The sequence below is a fragment of the Chaetodon trifascialis genome, chromosome 11 (assembly GCF_039877785.1).
Source record: "Chaetodon trifascialis isolate fChaTrf1 chromosome 11, fChaTrf1.hap1, whole genome shotgun sequence".
Lineage (NCBI taxonomy): Eukaryota > Metazoa > Chordata > Actinopteri > Chaetodontiformes > Chaetodontidae > Chaetodon > Chaetodon trifascialis.
This window is the reverse complement of record NC_092066.1, coordinates 2304874-2326045: the sequence shown is the minus strand read 5'-3', so window position 1 is coordinate 2326045 and position 21172 is coordinate 2304874. Positions and strand designations below refer to the sequence as shown.

Below are 21172 nucleotides of genomic sequence, written 5' to 3'. Positions count from 1 at the left end.
AGCATCAACTCCATGTATATCCAGTCAATATTGTCTACAGTTTACAGAAAACTTTTACACAGAGATTTACTCTATGTTGTTGATCATTGCTGCTTCTCATAGGTATATATACACCTACTTTTCCCACCTACTCGTGCAGGCCTGACTAACAGCCCTGTCTATTCTTTACCTTTATTTGTTCAGCTTTGTTGTCCTCGTTCTACTTATTTATATGTGTCACATGTTGCTGTGATTGTTCAGCGTGGAGGCATTAGACGCTGGATGTTTGTGATTGATCACCTCCATGGCTGAACAGACACAGGAAGGAGCTCCACCTGAAGACACTCAGACAGTTACAGAACAACCAATGAGAAGAGCTCAAAGTCCCGCCCACACTCTTTGATTGACAGCTGATCTCTGTGCAGTGAAGAAATGCCACAACAATCAGCTCTCAGCAACAAACATGAAGACAAAATAAGTTTGAGAATGAAAACACAGAGTTTAACCTGCTGTCCCTTAAACGACTTCTGACTGTTGGAGTTTACAGAACTCAGCAAAGACTCCATAACACCAAAACCAAAGTCCAGCATAGAGAGGCTGAGTGAACGTGGTCTGGACTCTGTGGAGGAGAGTCATGGTTTCAGAGACGCTGTAGAAGGACAGAATACCTGCACTGTGATCCAGGTACACTCCAACTCTGGAGGACCGAGGACCTGAGACGGGAGTTTCCAATTTGTTGTATCTAAAGTTAAAACTGTTGTTGTTATTACAATCTAACGCCCAAGATTTGTCATTGGATCCAAATACAGATTCCTTCGAGCTCCCTGCTCTGCTGATATTCTTGTATGCGACTGCAAGACAAACTCCGTCCCCTCTCCACTCCACCTCCCAGTAACAACGTCCAGTCAGACTCTCTCTGCTCAGGACCTGCCACAGACCAGTGAATCTGTCTGGATGATCAGAATAAGACTGTCGTTCCCTCATTACTGTTGCTTTTCTGTTCCCCTCAGATAATAACAGCTCTGTGTGTGCTGTGTTTGGATCCAGTGTGATTTCACGTGAATATTTTAAGAATTCAGCTCTGGTCTTGGGCTCTCGTGGTGACAGTAAAACATCCACTTCAGTCACTGTCTCTGAGACATTTGTCCATTTGTCCCTCAGAACATCCTGTAGTTTGTCTCTGACTGCTGACACAGCAGCTGTCACGTCCTCAAAGTACCTCAGAGGACGGATATGGATGCTGGACGAGTCTGTAGGTCCACTGAGTGGTGACAGTGAGGGGTAGTTGCGTAGAAACTGGTTGTGATCCTCTGTGTGTGAGAGCTGCTTCAGCTCAGCATCTTTCCTCTTCAGCTCAGTGATCTCCTGCTCCAGCTTCTCCTGAAGCTCTTTGACTCGACTCACTTCAGCTTCCTGCTGGGATCTGACCTGCCGCTTCACTTCAGAGCTTCTTTCCTCCATGAGACGGATCAGCTGGCTGAAGATCTTCTGGCTGTCCTCCACTGCTTTATCAGCAGAGCGATTGATAGCCTCCACCTCCTGCTGAAGCACCTTCACGTCTTTCTGTCTGTCCTGGATTCTCTGCTGGATGTCTTGTCGACTCACCTCCAGCTCTCTCTGCCTCTCAGTCCTTTCTGCTGCAGCTGAGACTGTGTCGTGGCCTTTATGTTCATCCACAGAGCAGAGATAACAGATACACTGCTGATCAGTGCGGCAGAACATCTTCATCACCTCATTGTGACGAGAGCAGATGTTCTCCTGGAGCTTCTTGGAGGGCTCCACCAGCTTGTGTTTTTCAAAGGCAGACGACTCATAATGAGGCTGAAGGTGTTTCTGACAGTAAGAGATCAGACAGACCAGACAGGACTTGAGGGCTTTCAGTTTCCTCCCAGTGCAGACATCACAGGCCACATCTTCAGGTCCAGCATAGCAGTGATCAGCAGGAGCAGCTTGGAGTCCAGTCTTCTTCAGCTCCTCCACTAAAGCTGCTAACATGGTGTTCTTCACCAGGACAGGCCTCGGTGTGAAGGTCTGCCTACACTGAGGGCAGCTGTGGATTTTCCTCTCGTCCTCTTCATCCCAGAAGCTTTTAATACACTTCATGCAGTAGCTGTGTCCACAGGGAATAGTCACCGGATCCTTCAGTAGAACCAGACAGATGGAACAAGAGAAGGTTTCCCGGTCCAGCTGAACTCCTTTCTGCGCCATTTCACCTCTCAGTGTCAACGACTGTCTGAGTTTCACTTCCTCAGAAGTGAAAGCAGTTTGAGCTCTGATCTAAACAGCATGTGTCTCTGCAGTGAATGAGGCCTGTCAGCTCCTGCACTTCACCACATGTTGCTTACACCCATCTTCAAAGTGTAGATCTGAAGGGGAGGGAACCAGGAAGTATGTGGACAGAGTGGAGCTGCTGTGTTTGAGAGCAGGAGGAAGAGGGAGGGGTTATCAAGCTCTGATCCATTCAGGAAGAGGAGCCGTTTGAGAGAGATACTGTGTGTTTAACACGTGTTTACAACAGAGCTCATTTCTCATTTAAAACCACTGCTCGCTTCAGTTTTTAGGAGGTAAACTCTTATTAGAATCAGAGGGTTTGGAGATGCTCCCCTGTTTCCATTGAATACAAAATGGTTGAAAAGCTCCAGAAATAAACACAAAGTGCATAAAATCAGTGTGTTAGTACCATTCTCCAAAAATAAATGTCTTTATTTCCTTTTGAAAGGTGAATTTCTCACGAGTAACAGCAGTTTAACACCACTAACCATCATGTATTCCTCCCTGCAGTTTCATTAGAAATCTTAGTGCATCAGTCAAAAAACATTAGATTAGATTAGATTAGATTAGATTAGATTAGATTAGATTAGATTAGATTAGATTCAACTTTAATGTCATCGTCAGAGTGCAACACAACGACAACAAAATGCATTTCAGCATCTAACCAGAAGTGCAAATAGTCATAACTAAAAAAAGTATAAATACGCAAATTCACAATATAGTTGTTATTTTCTTACTGGTTTTGAGTCTGTTCGCTCATTACAGCTTTGCGAAAACATCCTACACCAGACAGCAACTTTTGGATTTAAGATTTTGATGCACAAGCAGTGTATTTGATAAACTTCAGCTCCCCTTAGAGATCATCAGGACAGCAAGACCGAGCGACTCAGCTATGCCAGCTGTTGGCGGCATCGAAATTGCAAACAAAGGAGAGGGAAGGACGGAGGTCTATGGACTAAGCTGTGGCTAACACTGCACCGGCTACCGCTACCAACCATCTTCCTCTCCAATGTTCGGCCTTTGGCGAACAAAATGCTACGACTTCGGATCACATCACAGAGGATATTTATGGACTTCAACATCATGATTTTCAGTGAAACATGGCTTAACAACAGCATCCCAGACAACATGATAGAGCCGCACGGACGCTGCGTCTTCAGAGGAGGACAGAACAGCAGAGCACTCCGGTAAGACCAGGGACGGAGGACTGTGTATTTACATGAACAAAAGCTGGTGTCCAGACTCTGTTATCACTGGAAGCCACTGTTCTGCGAATCCGGAATATCTGATGATCAAGTGCAAGCCTTTTTATCTGCCTAAAGAATTCACATCCACTGTGATAACTGCAGCTCATATACCCTTGGATGCTAATGTTAAACTAGCAATGAAAGAACTGTATGCTGCTATGCACAAACAACAAACTGCACACCCCGATGGAGCCATTTTTGTTGCTGGAGACTTCAACCACTCAAACCTGAGGACAGTCTCCCCAAATTTCACCAGAATGTCTTCTGCACCACCAGAGGAGACAAAACCCTGGACCATGTCTATACAAACATTCCTGAGGCTTACAAAGCCACACCCGTCCCCCACCTGGGACAGTCTGATCAGCTCTCATTGTTCCTACTCCCCAAGTACACACCATTCATCAAATGTGTGAAGCTGTCAGTGAGGACTGCTAAAGTATGGCCAGAGGGAGCAGACGCCACACTCCAGCACCAGTTCCAACACACAGACTGGAGTTTGTTCACCACCCAGCCACACTGGACTCAGGATCCATTGATTTGGACTCATATGCCTTCTCCATTCTGGACTACATTAACACTTGTGTTGACAACGTCACCACCCACAAACAGATAAGAACTTTCCCCAACCAGAAGCCTTGGATGAACAGTAAGGTCCACCTCCTACTAAAGGAACGTGACACTGCCTTCAGATCTGGTAACGCAGTGGCCTACAGCTCATCCAGAGCTAACCTGAGGAGGGGCATCAGGGAAGCTAAACATGCTCACAAGCTATGGATTGAGGAGCACTTCCACAACAACGCCGACCCCCGCTGCATGTGGCAGGGTATCCAGGCCATCACATACTCATCAGCCAAAAACGACAGCCCCACCAACCAGCAATGCCTCCCTCCCTGACGAGCTCAACAACTTCTATGCTCTCTTCGACAAACAATGAGCCATCAAAACTGCTCCCCATCCAGATGAACAGCCCCTCACGCTTTCCACCTATGACGTGTGTTCTTCACTCAGCAGGGTCAACGTCCATAAGGCTGCTGTCCCTGATGGTGTACCCAGCCGCGTGCTCAAGTCCTGTGCAGAACAGCTGGCTGGCATCTTCACTGACATCTTCAACCTGTCACTGGCCGAGGCAGCAGTCCCCACGTACCTCAAGACCACCACCATCGTGCCGGTACCGATGCAGTCAGGTGCAGTGGGCCTAAATGACTTCTGCCCCGTCGCACTCACCCCCATCATCACCAAGTGTTTTGAGAGATTGGTCTTGGCCCACCTCAAATGCTGTCGTCCCCCCACAATGGACCCCCATCAATTTGCCTACCGTCCAAACAGGTCAACGGAGGATGCTATCTCCATGGCACTGCACTCCACCCTGACGCACCTAGACAACAACAACACCTACGTGAGGATGCTATTCATCGACTTCAGCTCAGCATTCAACACAGTCATCCCCTCCAAGCTGGTCAACAAATGTAGTGACCTCGGCATCAGCACCTCCCTCTGCAACTAGACCCTGGACTTCCTGACAAACAGACCCCAGTCTGTCAGTTTAGACAACCACACCTCTGCCACCCTGACCCTGAAACTGGCATCCCACAGGGCTTTGTGTTGAGCCCTCTCCTCTACTCCCTCTTCACCCATGACTGTGTGCCTGTGCATGGCTTCAACTCCATCATCAACTTTGCAGATGACACCACGGTGATAGGCTTGATCAACAATAATGGTGAGTCAGCCTACAGGGATGAGACTCAGTAGCTGGTGAGGTGGCACACTGACAACAACCCGTTCCTCAACACCAAGAAGACCACGGAGCTCATTGTGGACTACAGGCACACCAAAGGCTGCAGTCACACCCCCATTCACATTGACGGGGCTGAGGTTGAAGGTGTCTCCAGCTTCAAGTTCCTGGGCGTCCACATCTCTGAGGACCTCTCCTGGACCCTCAACTCCTCCACCTTGATAAAGAAAGCTCAACAGTACCTCTACTTACTGAGGAAACTGAGGAAAGTTAACCTGGCTCTTCAAATCCTAGTTAACTTCTAATGCTCCACCATCGAGACCATCCTGACCAACTGCATCTCAGTATGGTACGGCAGCTGCACAGCCTCTGAGCGGAAGTCCCTGCAACGGGTGGTGAAAACAGACGGGGAGAGAGAGAGTACAATTAAATCAACCGAAGGAAAGAAAAATAAACATAACACAGACTATAACACTCAGGATATTGAAGCTCGGTCGATTTCAGTGTTTTTCAATACTTTTCACCACTTTGATTTCTTAGGACCCTTGATAGGTTATAAATGACATATTTATGACACTAGAAGAGGTTAAAAGAGTTTCTGTGTCCGTTCATGCAGGCTCTGTCCTATAATGTGTGTGTTACAATATTAGTCTGAACTTTCTCTTCTGGTTTTTATTGAGTTTCTAAAATGAACAAATGAAAAAAGATGAATCATTGTCAGACTCTTGTTCATTGATCGCATGTAAAGATTCACTTGTCAGAGTCATAATAATGTCAGCTGCATAATGTAAGATAGTGTTTGCTGGCTCTAAAAGTTGAAAGGTCACAGACGGACTGACAAACGCTCCAAACATGAACACTGAACTTTGAGGAGTTTCAGGAGGAAATCTGCCTCAGTTATACTCTCATGTTAGTTTCACATGATCTCCATCAGATTTTTATGATAACCAGGAATGAAGACAAGGAGAAAACACTGTTCATTATGAAATAAAAAACTTTATTCATTATTTAAACTTTCAGTTTGTTCACACAACACCACTAAAGTCTGTTCAGTCACTCTTGTTCAGTGACTTCATGCACAGATTCACTTCATCCACACAGTCAGTTGGTTTGACCAGTACCTGAGCTGTGTCAAAGAGAACAACCAGTGACCTCCTGACTGACACAATCATGTTAATAACAGTTTTATAACACCTCATAGTACCTCATTTGTATGTTTTGTACACATCAACAACAACATCCAGTCTGCCAAACAAATAAACATCAATGTGATCATAGATTTCTGATCAAATGTACAAAGTGCTGAGAACAAAATGTCTCTGATGGAGGACGGTCTGCTGCTGTCTCTCTGAAGACTCGTGCAGTGGAGGAGAAACAACAACATCCAAATAAATCAACGCAAATATTCAGCAAACATGTAGAGCACAGAGAAGTTTCTATTTTCATGCAGAGAAAATCAGTTCAGGTCAACAACAATCATCCTGAGCAGTGATGGCCTCCATGGCTGAACAGACACAGGAAGGAGCTCCACCTGAAGACACTCAGACAGTTACAGAACAGCCAATGAGAAGAGCTCAAAGTCCCGCCCTCACTCTTTGATTGACAGGTGATCTCTGCGCAGTGAAGAAATGCCACAACAATCAGCTCTCAGCAACAAACATGAAGACAAAATAAGTTTGAGAATGAAAACACAGAGTTTAACCTGCTGTCCCTTAAACGACTTCTGACTGTTGGAGTTTACAGAACTCAGCAGAGTCTCCATCAAACACAAACCAAAGTCCAGCATAGAGAGGCTGAGTGAACGTGGTCTGGACTCTGTGGAGGAGAGTCATGGTTTCAGAGACGCTGTAGAAGGACAGAATACCTGCACTGTGATCCAGGTACACTCCAACTCTGGAGGACAGAGGACCTGAGACGGGAGTTTGCACATCGTTGTACAAAAACTTATAACTGTTGTTGTAACAATCTAATGCCCAAGATTTGTCATTGGATCCAAATACAGATTCCTTCCAGCTCTCTCCTCTGCTGATATTCTTGTATGCGACTGCTACATAAACCTCTTCCCCTCTCCACTCCACCTCCCAGTAACAACGTCCAGTCAGACTCTCTCTGCTCAGGACCTGACACAGTTTAGTGAATCTGTCTGGATGATCAGAATAAGACTGTCGTTCCCTCATTAATGTTGCTTTTCTGTTCCCCTCAGATAATAACAGCTGTGTGTATGCTGTGTTTGGATCCAGTGTGATTTCACGTGAATATTTTAAGAATTCAGCTCTGGTCTTGGGCTCTGGTGCTGACAGTAAAACATCCACTTCAGTCACTGTCAGTGAGACATTTGTCCATTTGTCCCTCAGAACGTCCTGTAGTTTGTCTCTGACTGCTGACACAGCAGCTGTCACGTCCTCAAAGTACCTCAGAGGACGGATATGGATGCTGGACGAGTCTGTAGGTCCACTGAGTGGTGACAGTGAGGGGCAGTTGTGTAGAAACTGGTTGTGATCCTCTGTGTGTGAGAGCTGCTTCAGCTCAGCATCTTTCCTCTTCAGCTCAGTGATCTCCTGCTCCAGCTTCTCCTGAAGCTCTTTGACTCGACTCACTTCAGCTTCCTGCTGGGATCTGACCTGCCGCTTCACTTCAGAGCTTCTTTTCTCCATGAGACGGATCAGCTGGCTGAAGATCTTCTGGCTGTCCTCCACTGCTTTATCAGCAGAGCGATTGATAGCCTCCACCTCCTGCTGAAGCACCTTCACGTCTTTCTGTCTGTCCTGGATTCTCTGCTGGATGTCTTGTCGACTCACCTCCAGCTCTCTCTGCCTCTCAGTCCTTTCTGCTGCAGCTGAGACTGTGTCGTGGCCTTTATGTTCATCCACAGAGCAGAGATAACAGATACACTGCTGATCAGTGCGGCAGAACATCTTCATCACCTCATTGTGACGAGAGCAGATGTTCTCCTGGAGCTTCTTGGAGGGCTCCACCAGCTTGTGTTTCTTTAATGGAGCTACTTCATAATGACGCCTGAGGTGTTTCTCACAGTAAGAGGCCACACAGACCAGACAGGACTTGAGGGCTTTCAGTTTCCTCCCAGTGCAGACATCACAGGCCACATCTTCAGGTCCAGCATAGCAGTGATCAGCAGGAGCAGCTTGGAGTCCAGTCTTCTTCAGCTCCTCCACTAAAGCTGCTAACATGGTGTTCTTCACCAGGACAGGCCTCAGTGTGAAGGTCTGCCTACACTGAGGGCAGCTGGGGATTTTCCTCTCATCTTCTCCATCCCAGTGGCATTTCATACACTTCATGCAGTAGCTGTGTCCACAGGGAATAGTCACTGGATCCTTCAGTAGATCCAGACAGATGGAACAAGAGAAGGTTTCCCGGTCCAGCTGAACTCCTTTCTGCGCCATTTCACCTCTCAGTGTCAACGACTGTCTGAGTTTCACTTCCTCAGAAGTGAAAGCAGTTTGAGCTCTGATCTAAACAGCATGTGTCTCTGCAGTGAATGAGGCCTGTCAGCTCCTGCACTTCACCACATGCTGCTTACACCCATCTTCAAAGTGTAGATCTGAAGGGGAGGGAACCAGGAAGTATGTGGACAGAGTGGAGCTGCTGTGTTTGAGAGCAGGAGGAAGAGGGAGGGGTTATCAAGCTCTGATGCATTCAGGAAGAGGAGCCGTTTGAGAGAGATACTGTGTGTTTAACACATGTTTACAACAGAGCTCATTTCTCATTTAAAACCACTGCTCGCTTCAGTTTTTAGGAGGTAAACTCTTATTAGAATCAGAGGGTTTGGAGATGCTCCCCTGTTTCCATTGAATACAAAATGGTTGAAAAGCTCCAGAAATAAACACAAAGTGCATAAAATCAGTGTGTTAGTACCATTCTCCAAAAATAAATGTCTTTATTTCCTTTTGAAAGGTGAATTTCTCACGAGTAACAGCAGTTTAACACCACTAACCATCATGTATTCCTCCCTGCAGTTTCATTAGAAATTTTAGTGCATCAGTCAAAAAACATGTTGTCAATGAAAACTGTTCAAAGTCCCTGTTATCTTTGAAGAACTCCATTTCCCAGCAGCCCTAGTGTGACCATGTGGCATTATTCAACCATGGCACATCCAGACATCACGATGAACCACAAAGTCCCTGTCCAAACTGGATCTGTAGAATCCCTGGACATCTGGAGGACTATGAGTTGTCCACATGTAGAAGAGAACTGTTGGACCCCAGCTTCACCAAGAAGCAGGATATGGAGGAATTTAGATGGTGATGGATGGAGGGATGCTGGATGGGCATCCAACATCAGATCAGGGAGCTCCAAGAGACCATGGATGAGACACGTGGACTCAAAGAACGAGTCCAGCTTCTGGAGCAGATCAGTTTTGTGAGCACGAAGAGATATTACCCATGGAGACATCGAGCATTTCACCTGTTTGTGCATGCAGCCTCAGGCAGAGTGAAACCATTTGCACTCAGGATAATGAGAGAATTCATGTCTCCATCCCAAAACTTACACTCAGTTTTTCGCTCAGGGGTGACGTTTCTAAGGACAGGACTGGACAGCACTACAAATATCAGATCTTGTTAGATCATGTGAAGCTTTCAAATGCAAGTGACCAAACGATACAGACATAATAATTACACCCCCTAAAGCCCCTTTGACCTGTGGTTAGTGATTAATCCTAAAAGGAAATCTCTGACGGGATGATTTCATCACTGCTGTGTCTCTTTTCCTCATTCTTCATGTCCACATCAGATTTGTCGTATGATTTTACTGCCTTTTGAGGATGTTTCTCCAGACAGATCTGCAGCTCTCCACAATCTCCATATCAGGATGAAAATCATTGGTCAAGAAATAAAGATGCCTTTAGTTGTTTATTTCAGATCAGAAATCAGAAATGATTAATACAGGCCTTGATCTCAGTATATATGTTTATATTTATTGTCAGGTATATTTTGATGGTAAGATTTTCTTACAAATATCCAGAATGAGACGGTTTCTGTGCTCATAACTTGTGCAGAAGGCAAACAGCCGGGATTTCATGCAGCATGATGCTGTTTTTAATGCTAATGTTATTTATGTGAGGGAGCTAGCAAAAGCCGACGAATGTAAAAGAGACCATTGTCCCGACAACCCATTATTCCAAAACCCCAGCGGTCCGAAAAATGTCCCAACGATGCGCCTAATGTCCCTCTGATTGGCTCATGTTCTTTGCTTGGGTAGACGATTGGTTAGATGGTTAGGGTTTGAAAAAAATGCAGGGTGGGAACCAATCAGAGGCAGGCAGGTCTTTATGGCATAAATAATAATAAAGAGCCGCTGGAACTGTGGCATGGCCATTTTTCATGTGAAGACAGTAATTTGACCAGTTTCCAGGAAGCTGTGTAGCTGCTAAAATACACAATCTGATTTTTTGAGACCTCGGACAATCAACAGAAACATACTTTGAGCTCTATGTCTGGACCTCAAGCAAACTATAAGTCCAGATTTATACAGAGGACACGGTACATTATTGTTTCCACGCGTTTTGTGTGATTGTGGAACATTTGGATTCATTAAACTGCCTGCTGTGAGTGAATAAAGTCAGAATCAGTCAGAATTCTTCACTGAAACCCAATGCTGTATGTTAGCCTGCTAGCTTGGAAGCTAATATTATCAACTGGTTGCAATGAAGTCACTTTTCAGCATGAAGTTCTAAAGCAATAAAGAAATATAACCACGCACTACAATTAGAACAGAATAGAATTCCTTTATTTTAGTTGCACAGTGAAGGAATTCACTTACTGTCAGCTGTGAACTAGTGTGTTAGGGAACAGCGTGCAGGGCTCGTTGGTCCTGGTAACAGCAAGTTAGCAGCAAATTAACAAACGCTTCTGTAAGACACGAGACAAAGACTGCATCTGAAATCACTCCCTTTTTACCAGGTAGCACACTATATTCAGCCTACACCATCTCAAAGTGTTCCAAGTGTGAAATGTGTGCACTGAACAGTGTCTGAAGAGTTCCCACAGCGGAATGAAAACATGTCCTCGGCGTGCCGCCTGCTTTCTGCTAACAGTGCCGAAAATTTGATTGAAAATCTAATTTCATGGATGCCAAATTTCACAGATGGGGGACACTATAAGGAGAAGTGCAATCGTGAACGAGGAGTGATTTCAGACTCAGAATGCTCTTAAGTTTCTGAGGTCAAAGGTGAGGGCCAGCGAGGCCTCAGCAGTCGGACTCGGCCATCCTCTGGGGCCGAGCTGATTGACAGGTGCTGGGCGGGGTGAAGACGTCGGGGTCGCTGATACCCAGCTGGATGTTGAAGAAGCGGGTGGAGGTGGTGACGCTGCTGTTCCTGGTGTAGGTCTCCTGCACTGGGTAGCAGTCCTTCAGGGTGTAAACACCCACCCAGGTCTCATCTGACGGAGAGACGAGCAGACGTTATTCCACCGACAGCTGCTCTTTAAATCTGTTAAACCTGAAAGACGGAACCTCGATGGAAGGTCAGCTTTACTGAGAAGCAGCTGCATGAACATATAACACTCACTTCAAGCTGCACTGAAGCTTCTTTCTCTGTTAACAGCGGATCAATCAATCAGTGCTCGTTATGTGAATGGGGTCGCTCGTATCGAAGCCGCAGACCTTACCAAACTCTGCAGCTAGCGGCTTGCCTGGATCCAAAGCTTTGGATCCACCATCTCCACCGAGGTGAATGATGCGTCATGACACAAAAAGGTTGGTTGAAAAACAATCAATCCAATGAGCTCTGCAGGAATTAGCACTTAGCTAATCAGCGCCACAGGTGGGACAATTACAATTACAATTAGCCATTTGCAGACACATTTATCCAAAGTGACGTACATATGAATTCACACACCACTGGCGCAGCATCGGGCCAGTTTTTGGGGTACAAAGCCACCTGCGCTCCCTTAAAAACCGGACTTACGTTGGCGCGCAGGCTTCCTGTCTGACCACTCCTGAACCTCCACGTTGTCTCCGGGGCCTCCAATGAAGTACTGGTCCTCAAAGGTGGAGTTGCCTGGGATGTCAAAGGGATCCCAGGCCTCCGTCAGAGCGACCTTTGAACAGTCCTTGGTCTTCTGGTCAATCTGGAACATCACCATGCTCTGATACAAGTAGATGTATTCAAAAAACCTGGAGAGAAAGAGGGAAGAAGAGCGAGAGGAAGAGTTTTCAGCTGCATGGAGAACCAGAACCAAAACTCTCTGATCTTCTGGTTTCTGGGTCAGAATTTTACTATTAAAAAAAAAGCTAATAGAAAACTACATTCTGCCTAGTTAGCTCTCCACATGGACCTGCATGCAACCAAAGCCCAATCAAACACAACTGATCAATACCACTTCTGATACCAAACTCCTGTCCCTTGCCGACAGATTGTGCATTACAGATATCTATTCATAGAGATTTAAGGGCCATGGGTGTCCACATACCTTTGGCAGTACACTGTACTTCTGTAGAACGTGGCGGAGCTAAAGCCACACTGCAAACTAAACAAGCCAAAGTTGATTATCGGGCTTTGTCCTTGTTTACCTGCCAGAGAATATTTCTCAACTGCAGACTTCAGTCCCGGCAGAGTCGCAGTGTTGGTTTATTCTTGCTAAACTGCTGCAGTGAATAACAAACGCTTTGTGAGGGAAGCTAACAGGCCTGTAATGAGCTTAATAAGAAAGGAAATGGAGCAAATTTTTGCTTAAAGTTTCTTGCTAAAAATGGAGACTGTGCCATAAATAATTGATGAATGAAAGTCTGAAAACTTCGTCGGATTATTTATGATTTTCTGGAACAAAACTGCATTCATTTACAATTTATTAAGCATTTATTAATACTAATAGCAGCATTTAAAGCAACATTATGGTCAAATAAAAAAACATAAACACCAGCCAAAAGGATGTTTCACAACATGGCAACCCAGAAGTTGATCTTCATGGCTTTTAAGTGATCTACAAAGCTTTAGTATATTATTTATTAACACTGGCAAGGCCCTTATTAACTAGGTATGGTACTTAAATAAATGATGGTGCTGTTCTTCTTCTTCTTCTTCTTCTTCTTCTTCTTCTTATTATTATTATTATTATTACTCCTCAGTAGATATAGTTTGTATTTTTACATATCTAATTTTTATTGTGTACAATTTAACCCTTAACTTAATGGGTTTACTGGGACGGTTTGGAGACATGATTAGATGATTAGGACAATTACTTATTATTACATTTAAATCTGTTTCCTCGCTTTTATATTAGCTGTGAGCAATAGGCTGATCACAGCCCACATGTCCCTTAAAGGCAGACGGATCTTACTTCTGACACGGGGTGTGCTTCTTGTTCTGCTGCAGGACTCGGATCCTCTGGTTCAGGCCGTCGTAGGACACAGCGGCTCGGCTGTTCCTCCCGGTGCTGTGGTCGTACAGCACCCACCTGCCCTCCCACTGCAGCGGGGCGAGGCAGGGCCCGGCAGCCGGGGACACATCCAGGGCAGGGAGGCCGAGAACAGACGCCCAGGCAGCGGCCAGAAAGGCGAACAACAGTCGGTGCATCCTCTTTGAAGGAACCGGGGTCCCGTTAACTGACCCCCGTTAATAATGTTGTTGACAGCGGGCCGCACCTGCTGCTGACAAGCTCGCCACAGTTAGACGAAAAACGTTTTCCGGTTCTAGTTTTCAAAATAAAGGCTCGCGTGAACGTTATAGTAAACATAAGTTCGATATAAAACATCGATATTCAAAAAGAATAATAAAATAAAACAAGGTACACACGAATAAATACATGGAGGAGAAGGAAACTACTGAAAATCAGCTAACTGAAGATGCAACATGCATGTTTAAATTTATCTTTCTAATTTTCTGAAGTAAAATTGTTATAAAATGTTAAAACAAATTTGCTGGATTTCCTCGTATAAATGTGAAAGTTTGCCAAGATAGTTGTCGAGATAATAACACTCAAGAGTGTAACTGGTGGCCACTTTATTATAGATTAATCTGATGAGTATTTTCTCAATTATTTTATTGATTGTTTGGTTTATTACAATTTTGCCACTAGAGGGAGTGCGTTCCCATTGGTCACTTCATTTTGACGTCACGGTGCTGCGCGGCATGATGACGTCTCTTTACTATCCACTATGGCGAAGAAACAACGTGGGAATTCAGCTTTGGCGTCAAAGACGGCGGTTATGAAAGAACAGGCAGACAATTTCAGTTTAACGCTTGATTCCAGTGACGATGAGGCGCCCGAAGAGGTGACCTTTGAAGACTCAAAGGCTGAGGCTTTACGGAGCATGAAACAGGCGCTGGACACGGCTAGAAGGTGGCTAACGAGTTCTCAACCAAACTCCATTCAAAATATTCCGCATTCAGGGTTTTTCATGCTACTGAGCTGAATAAATACACTCCAACGAGTTGTTCATCACATAGTCTTGTTAGCACTTCGGCGGGTACATTCAGCACTGAGCAGCTCATTCTCTGACAGAATGCTGCAATTGTAAGACTGTAACTCTGTTATTGGTTGACGATTTAACATCGCTAACGTTACAACATGGCGTGAACGTTAGTTGGTTTAAAAAACTCATGGATGCTTGTAAGAGGGAGCTGCTCGTGAATGTGACGTGTTTTCCAAAAATCCGCAGTTTAGATCACGGCTAAATTAGATGCGTGTACGTTTGCGTGTGCGCAAGATATTAGACGGTCGTTAAATGGAGTTTGGTGTGACGGTTTGTCCAGACAAGGACGCTGTCTGCTGCTGCAAGGAACAGCCTGACGTCACAACCACTGGAGGGAACAGCTGATGAGTCTGTGTCTTATCACACCTTTCCATGTTTACAGGGAAAAAGAGCTGCTGAAAGAGAAGAGAAGGAAGAGGCAGGAGCTGTTCCAGGAGCAGAAGGTGTGTGTGGCTGATCGATTATTGACTCGTTGTTGAAGCTCTGAACTGAAGCTATTGTGATCATGTTAGCATGCTAATGTTAGCATTTAGCTCAAAGCCCTGCAGGTCCAGCTTCTTCCCCTTTGACACACACGTGTTCTCTGTGTGATCACGTTAAGTAAAGCTCTCTTCACGCTGCTGTTCCACACAGAAAAGAAAACTCTTACCCGCTGACGTGTTGGAGGAAATCGACTCAACTCCTTCCAAGTAAGTCCACCGGTCTGACTCCTGCAGCTCTTTTCTATCAAACACGTTCTCCTCCATCAGCGAACACTGACGTCTGCTCTCTTCTCCAGGAAGCAGAGACAACCCGAGGATGAAGGTAAAGAAACTTCCCATGCGTTTGTCAGGTTTTTAACGTTTAGCTGACGATCAGGCGCGGCAGAATCTGCCTCAGTGTGACTCGTGTCTTCTCCCCCAGCTGAGGAGGAGCAGCAGGAGGAGGAGGAGGTGAAAGACGAAGATGGTGAGAGCAAGAAGAAGAAAAAGAAGAAGAAGAGAGAGAAGCTGCCGCATACCCGAAAGTATGTAAACACACTTTTCTTGACAAAGTAAAATCGTCTTAACTCAAAGTTTACTCACCGTGTTTTAAGTTTGACCACGCTGAGAAAACTGCGTCTGCGAGACGCCGAAAGACAAGACAAGTTAGAACTGGACCCTACACACTAAACGAAAGCAGTTACACGAGAAGACAGAGCTGCGATCGATGTAGATGAGTGAAACACATCACATGGCCAAAAGTATGTGGACGGGGGCTCTTTTGTCTGGTTTGGTCGAGGCCTGTTAGTTGCAGTGAAGTCGAATCTTAAAGTTATTACAGGTGATCCTGAGCCGATCCTAAAGACGGCGTCAGCTGATCCTTTCTGGCTAGCGGGTTTGTCCACCTCAGCTGACGGATGTCGTTCAGCTCTCATTTCAGGAGAAGGACAGCATGAAATTAAAGGAGTTGTCGATCATCTGTGAGGGAGGATGCTCCGCTCTGTCCAATCAGAGTGAGACGTGTCCCCCCTGCAGGGTTCAGAGTTTGGAAAATGCTGATTTTTAGGGTCTGGAATATGCTTGAATTTGAATATATGAAATTTATATTATGAAATTTTTGGATTTAGTTGCCTTGAAAGTGCTTGAAAAGGGCTTGAATTCTGTCGTCTGTCAGTCTGAAGGGAAACTACACGGTGACCACGACCACGAAGGAGCGAGGGTTGGCCTCCTTCCAGCAGCGGGCGGCGGAGGATTTCCTCCAGTCCAGACTGTACGGACCAGGAAGCTGCAGGAGCACAAGTAAGCAGGCGTCGTTCACTGTGCAGATCCTCAAACCTCAACAGCACAAACACGTGAATACGGACGGTTCGTACAGAAGAATCAGAGCTCTGAAGACTCAGATCTGATCTAAAATCAGATGTAACGTACACAAAGTTACAGAACTTCATGGTAGCGAAACAAAAATCACTTGATTAATGGACAGAAGTTCAACTTTAAACCAAATGATCAGCCTGCCTGTCGCAGCTGACACGCATCGTCAATTAAAACACATCTGTGAGCCTCACTGTCCACACACACACACACACACACACACTCTACAGCACCACATGTGGATTCATCCGCCGCTGAAAGTAGTCCCAACAGATGCACTATTTCCTCCTGTTTGAGTAACGTTTGGTTAAAACTGAAGCCTGAAAGTGTTAAGATGATTTCTGGAGAACAGAGATGCAGAATTACGGCTGCTATCACCAACGCAACGTTTTTCACTTCTGAAGCCGCCGTTTGTTCTCATTGTCTGCTGTGAAAAGATCTTTTTTTTGAGTGCTTGCGAGCTTCACTCTGTGGCAGTAGTCTGTAAAGACCATGATCTGTCTCAATTTGAGCTTTGCGACAGCGACGCCCGTCTCGTCCCTCCAAAGCGTCCGCTGCTCTGGGATGCTGCTGCTGGGACGACGGCGACACGCGGCGTTCAGTTCGACTTTCAGTCCGGCCGAGTTTCCTCACGCTTCACGTCCGTCTGCTTTCAGGTAACGAGCTGCTCTCCCTCCAGAACAAGACGGGCAGGAATAAAGGTGCGGCGGTGCAGTTTGTGAAGAAGAACTGGGGTAAGTTCACTACAGCTGATCTGTTCTGACACAAAGTGTCACTGTTTTCAAACTTTACTCTGGTCCGAGGCAGCTGATGGCCGTGCTGTCCACCTGGGACGGTTCACGCTCATCGGGTGGATGTCCAGAGGACAGCGTGTTTGTGCAAATACCTGCAAAACTAATGACATTCCCGTCAGCCTCAGCGGCATTTTACTGCTAATTAGCAAATGTCTGGATGCTAACACGCTAACTAAGATCATATCTTCTAAATGTCAACATGCTAGCATTTTAATGCTAGCATGTTGCTGTAGACTTGTTAAAATGTGACTTGTTCCTCTCAGCACACGTCTTTTAATTAGTAAAAATGAGCGATTGTTTCCATAAATAGGTGTTGGTGTTAAACGAAAAGCAGCCGGTTGTTTTAAACTCTGGCCTGAAAAGCCGCCGCCGCCGCTCGGCCTCTCACTGCTCGCCTCTCCTGTCTGACCCTCCAGCCTGTCAACAGAAAGCCAAAGCGGAGAAGCTGAAGAAGAGGTGGATCCACAAGCAGCAGATTCCCTCCCGCTGACCCGGGTCAGCGCGCAGTCATCGCCCCCCCGCCGCTCCTCCTGCAGCCTGAATTCAAATGTCCACCAATCACGGCCGACCATCACGAACACAGGAAGACGTCATTTAGGCAGGAAACGCTGGACAGCCCGAACCCCTCAGTTCATCCCCAAGACTGAAGCAAACGATGGAAGGCGACAGGACGTTGGAGGCGTGAGACGACTGCTGTGATCTGAGAATCCGCTCCTTCAGTGATTTGTTGTATTTTTAAAACAAACAAAGCTTCAGGTGTAACAGGTAAGAAACGGACCTCTCAGCTGTAATCCAATGAGGATCGACTCCGATCACAGCATCAGTGAGCGTGAAGGTCATTGACTCTTTATTCTGTAACTGACAGACGAGCTCTGCGAGAGATGACTTGTTGTAAATAAAGTTGAATTATGAGCTTCGATACCTTGAAAGTTTGGGAGAAGCTTAAATGGACCTTAAGATAAAGAACAAAGTCTTACATTCAGTTTACTGTTAATTACTCAATTAGTTGATCAACAGAAAATAAACAAGTATTTTATTTTGTTAGATTGGATTTTTTTTTTTTTTGGACACTTTTAATCGCAGATGTCACTTATCAATAGTTCATCAATAGTTCAACGCTGAAGTTATTAGACTTAAAAAGTTCTGATCACTGATGATTGATCATCAGGGATTCTTAATCTGTTTGACTCGTCCACGAGCACCAATCAAAACCTCTGCTGTCATTTGAGTTACAGACCAGAGGAGGCGGAACTGTTCAGCATTTCACAATAAAAGCCTGAATAAAATCATTTCACTATAAATGCCATTTCACATCATGCGTGACACCTTCGATGTGTCATGTGACCTGAGCCCTGGGTTTGGAAAAACGCTGCTTCTGTGTGTTTTCCATCATTTTTAGTTAAATCTCTTTGCGACAAAAAAAACAAAAACAACACAGTCAAGCCTGAAGGACAGATTATCACTGATATGAAACTATTAGCATGGAGCTTCCACTTCACAGTAACCAGCTGCTTATTAGCATGTAAATTAGTAGCATATTAACTCTTTTTCAGTCATGTTTAATAGCTAAATATTATATATGGATGACCAAGTTAATAACCAGAACAGGCCTTCAAAGTGCTTTCTAAGGACTAACAAAGAGCCAGTCTGCTGCTGAGGAGCAACCAGTTAATGTTCAACATGTTCCTTAACATGAAGTGGCACCAACAGGAAATACCAGCACAAAAATGCAAAACGATGTCTGCGGTTATTTGAAAACTACTGCGTTTGGCCACCAGTTTGTGTTTATCTGCGAAACGTCAAAGTTTTAATGATGTAAAAATGTTTTCATTAATTAAACAAATCCCTGCAGATATGCTGTTAGATGTTTCCAGCTCTCACATAGTATTTATGGCCTGTGATGAGCATTTTTACCATTTCCTCACATTCCAGATTAATCACCAGTTAAAATAATAAGTCTGTTATTTAAAGGTCCAGAAACTAAACCGACCGGGTTTTAAGGTGGACTGTTCCTCTTAGGCTTCATGTGTGGGACTGTGTTCAGTATGAAATGAAGACACTCTGCTGGTCAGAGTCTGAACTGGAGGCAGGAGCCAGACTTCAGCTCCGGGCGTCATGCAGCATCCACACACGGGCCGTCATCATTTGTCATTTTTAATATAAATCTTTTCACCCTCACACAAATTGCACTTTTTTTTTCTCCAAATGGACACACAGTCAGCAGTGGACAACTTACTGGTTGACATCTTCCTTATACACCGTGAACTGGCTAAAAGAAGGAGAAACAAAAAGAATAAAATAAGAGACATCTAACTTGATCTTACCACCACTTTACTATGGCATGCATAGGTTTCAGACCTTACTCAGAAAGAGACAACAGACACTTTGTCTAAGAAGTTTCTAAACGATGCCGTGACTGCTTGCGATCTGAAAAAAAGAAAAACAAACCATGGTACAGAAAAGCTCGGTTCCACCGTGAGGAGAGGTCGAGTCTGGACCCCTGGGGCCGGCAGCCAAAGCCCGGGCAGCACGCGGGCCTCGTCTTCCTAAAGTATTTGGTTCGTCGGTTAGTAAACGCTGCAGCGGACTGCTTTTAGTTCTTCTTCTTTCATTTCCCCATCGATGCTTTGAGGCCAGAGAAGGCAAACCCACGCGGGAGCTCGCCTCTGAGGGATGCTGGGTAGTTTGAGGGCTTTTCATACCTGAATGTTATTCCAACAGCAGCTTTAGAAATAAGAACTAGACAGCGAAATGCTACCGAGGAGCAGCGCGGAGCTGAAACGAGTCACTTCAGCCACCCGACAGCGCAAACTGTTTCTGCAGGGAAACCAGAACATACATCTGCTCTGTGTTTGACTCATTTGTCCAAAAAGAAGAAATTCAAGCCGTCTCGTTTGTCTGCCATCGTAGCGCCCCCTACATTAGTGTTCTCCAGCTGGGACTGAGCTTTTTGCATCGACCACTCGTGTTGTTACTGGCGACCTGATTCACAGGTGACGTCTCTTCACTACCAACGATGGCGGCGGTTCAACAGCTGATGGCTGATGCGTCTCTGTCCAGTGGTTTTAAAAGTGGCTACGGGGACACGGCCTCCACATTCATCTCCATTTTTTAAACGGTACATTTGCACACATGCCGTTATGCTCGTGACAAAAGCTCATAAAAACCAATGAAAGCTCCTCGTCTTGCAGCTTTTTACAAGAAAAAAAAATTCACTCTGAATTTAAAAACAGTCCCATCTGACTCCGTGCGTTAATCCTAACCCTAAATGGTCCTTTAACATTTTCCCATTGCCACTTCTGGAACCACGAGCGAGAGACCGCCAAGCGGAGCAAGACGGACACGAGGAGTGAGCAGGCGACTCGTAAACTCCCGCCGAAAAACAAAAGGAACATTCTAGCGGGAATCAGTGCTGACATTAGCAAGCTATCTGGCTTCACCTTTCAGAGTAGGAGCTAATTAGCAGAGCTTGCCAGCTTCCACTTCAAGTGGAAACTTGACAGGACAGCGAGGTTTCCAAAATGGCTGCTGTAAAGGGACTAACGTCTGACAACCAAAACTAATCAGACTTTAAACAGGAGGAAAAACATCTCGAGTTTGTGTTTGGAGGCGTTGACGCTGTAGCATTCTGATCATTTTCAGGTGGTCCACGTCCCAGCAGTGCCAGCTCTGCTGTCAGTCAAAGGATGGGACGCGTCCACTGAGAGACAGGTTCCACAAATTTGGCCAAAAATGCTTTTTATCTTCTTTTTGAAAAAACATCAGAACATCAGCTGCACATCTTTCTTTCCTTACACAGAGAGTTCCACTTTCAGCTGGACTTCAACTCAAACGCAGAGCTCGTCTAGAGGGTGACGTCATAGCAGACCTGGTCTGCGTTCAAGT

At 45.4% G+C, this 21172-nt stretch overlaps 4 protein-coding genes across 4 annotated transcripts; 1 reads left to right on the top strand and 3 right to left on the bottom strand.

The window, feature by feature from the left end:
- Nucleotides 1-95: 95 nt before the first annotated feature.
- LOC139338543 (tripartite motif-containing protein 16-like) lies at nt 96-2413 on the bottom strand. Its single transcript, XM_070973679.1, has one exon. The coding sequence runs from the start codon at nt 2185-2187 to the stop codon at nt 496-498; it is 1692 nt and encodes a 563-aa protein (XP_070829780.1). The 5' UTR covers nt 2188-2413; the 3' UTR covers nt 96-495.
- A 3837-nt stretch (nt 2414-6250) lies between these two features.
- On the bottom strand, nt 6251-8652 carry LOC139338544 (tripartite motif-containing protein 16-like). Its single transcript, XM_070973680.1, has one exon. The coding sequence runs from the start codon at nt 8628-8630 to the stop codon at nt 6942-6944; it is 1689 nt and encodes a 562-aa protein (XP_070829781.1). The 5' UTR covers nt 8631-8652; the 3' UTR covers nt 6251-6941.
- Nucleotides 8653-10140: 1488 nt separating this feature from the next.
- On the bottom strand, nt 10141-13868 carry epdr1 (ependymin related 1). Its single transcript, XM_070973715.1, has 3 exons — nt 13527-13868; nt 12155-12363; nt 10141-11627 (listed from the first exon to the last, which is right to left on the bottom strand). The coding sequence occupies exons 1-3, from the start codon at nt 13760-13762 to the stop codon at nt 11434-11436; spliced, it is 639 nt and encodes a 212-aa protein (XP_070829816.1). The 5' UTR covers nt 13763-13868; the 3' UTR covers nt 10141-11433.
- Nucleotides 13869-13972: 104 nt separating this feature from the next.
- On the top strand, nt 13973-19734 carry nol7 (nucleolar protein 7). Its single transcript, XM_070973712.1, has 8 exons — nt 13973-14528; nt 15044-15104; nt 15295-15350; nt 15440-15465; nt 15565-15667; nt 16297-16421; nt 17150-17227; nt 17704-19734. The coding sequence occupies exons 1-8, from the start codon at nt 14344-14346 to the stop codon at nt 17775-17777; spliced, it is 708 nt and encodes a 235-aa protein (XP_070829813.1). The 5' UTR covers nt 13973-14343; the 3' UTR covers nt 17778-19734.
- The last annotated feature ends 1438 nt before the right edge of the window (nt 19735-21172 follow it).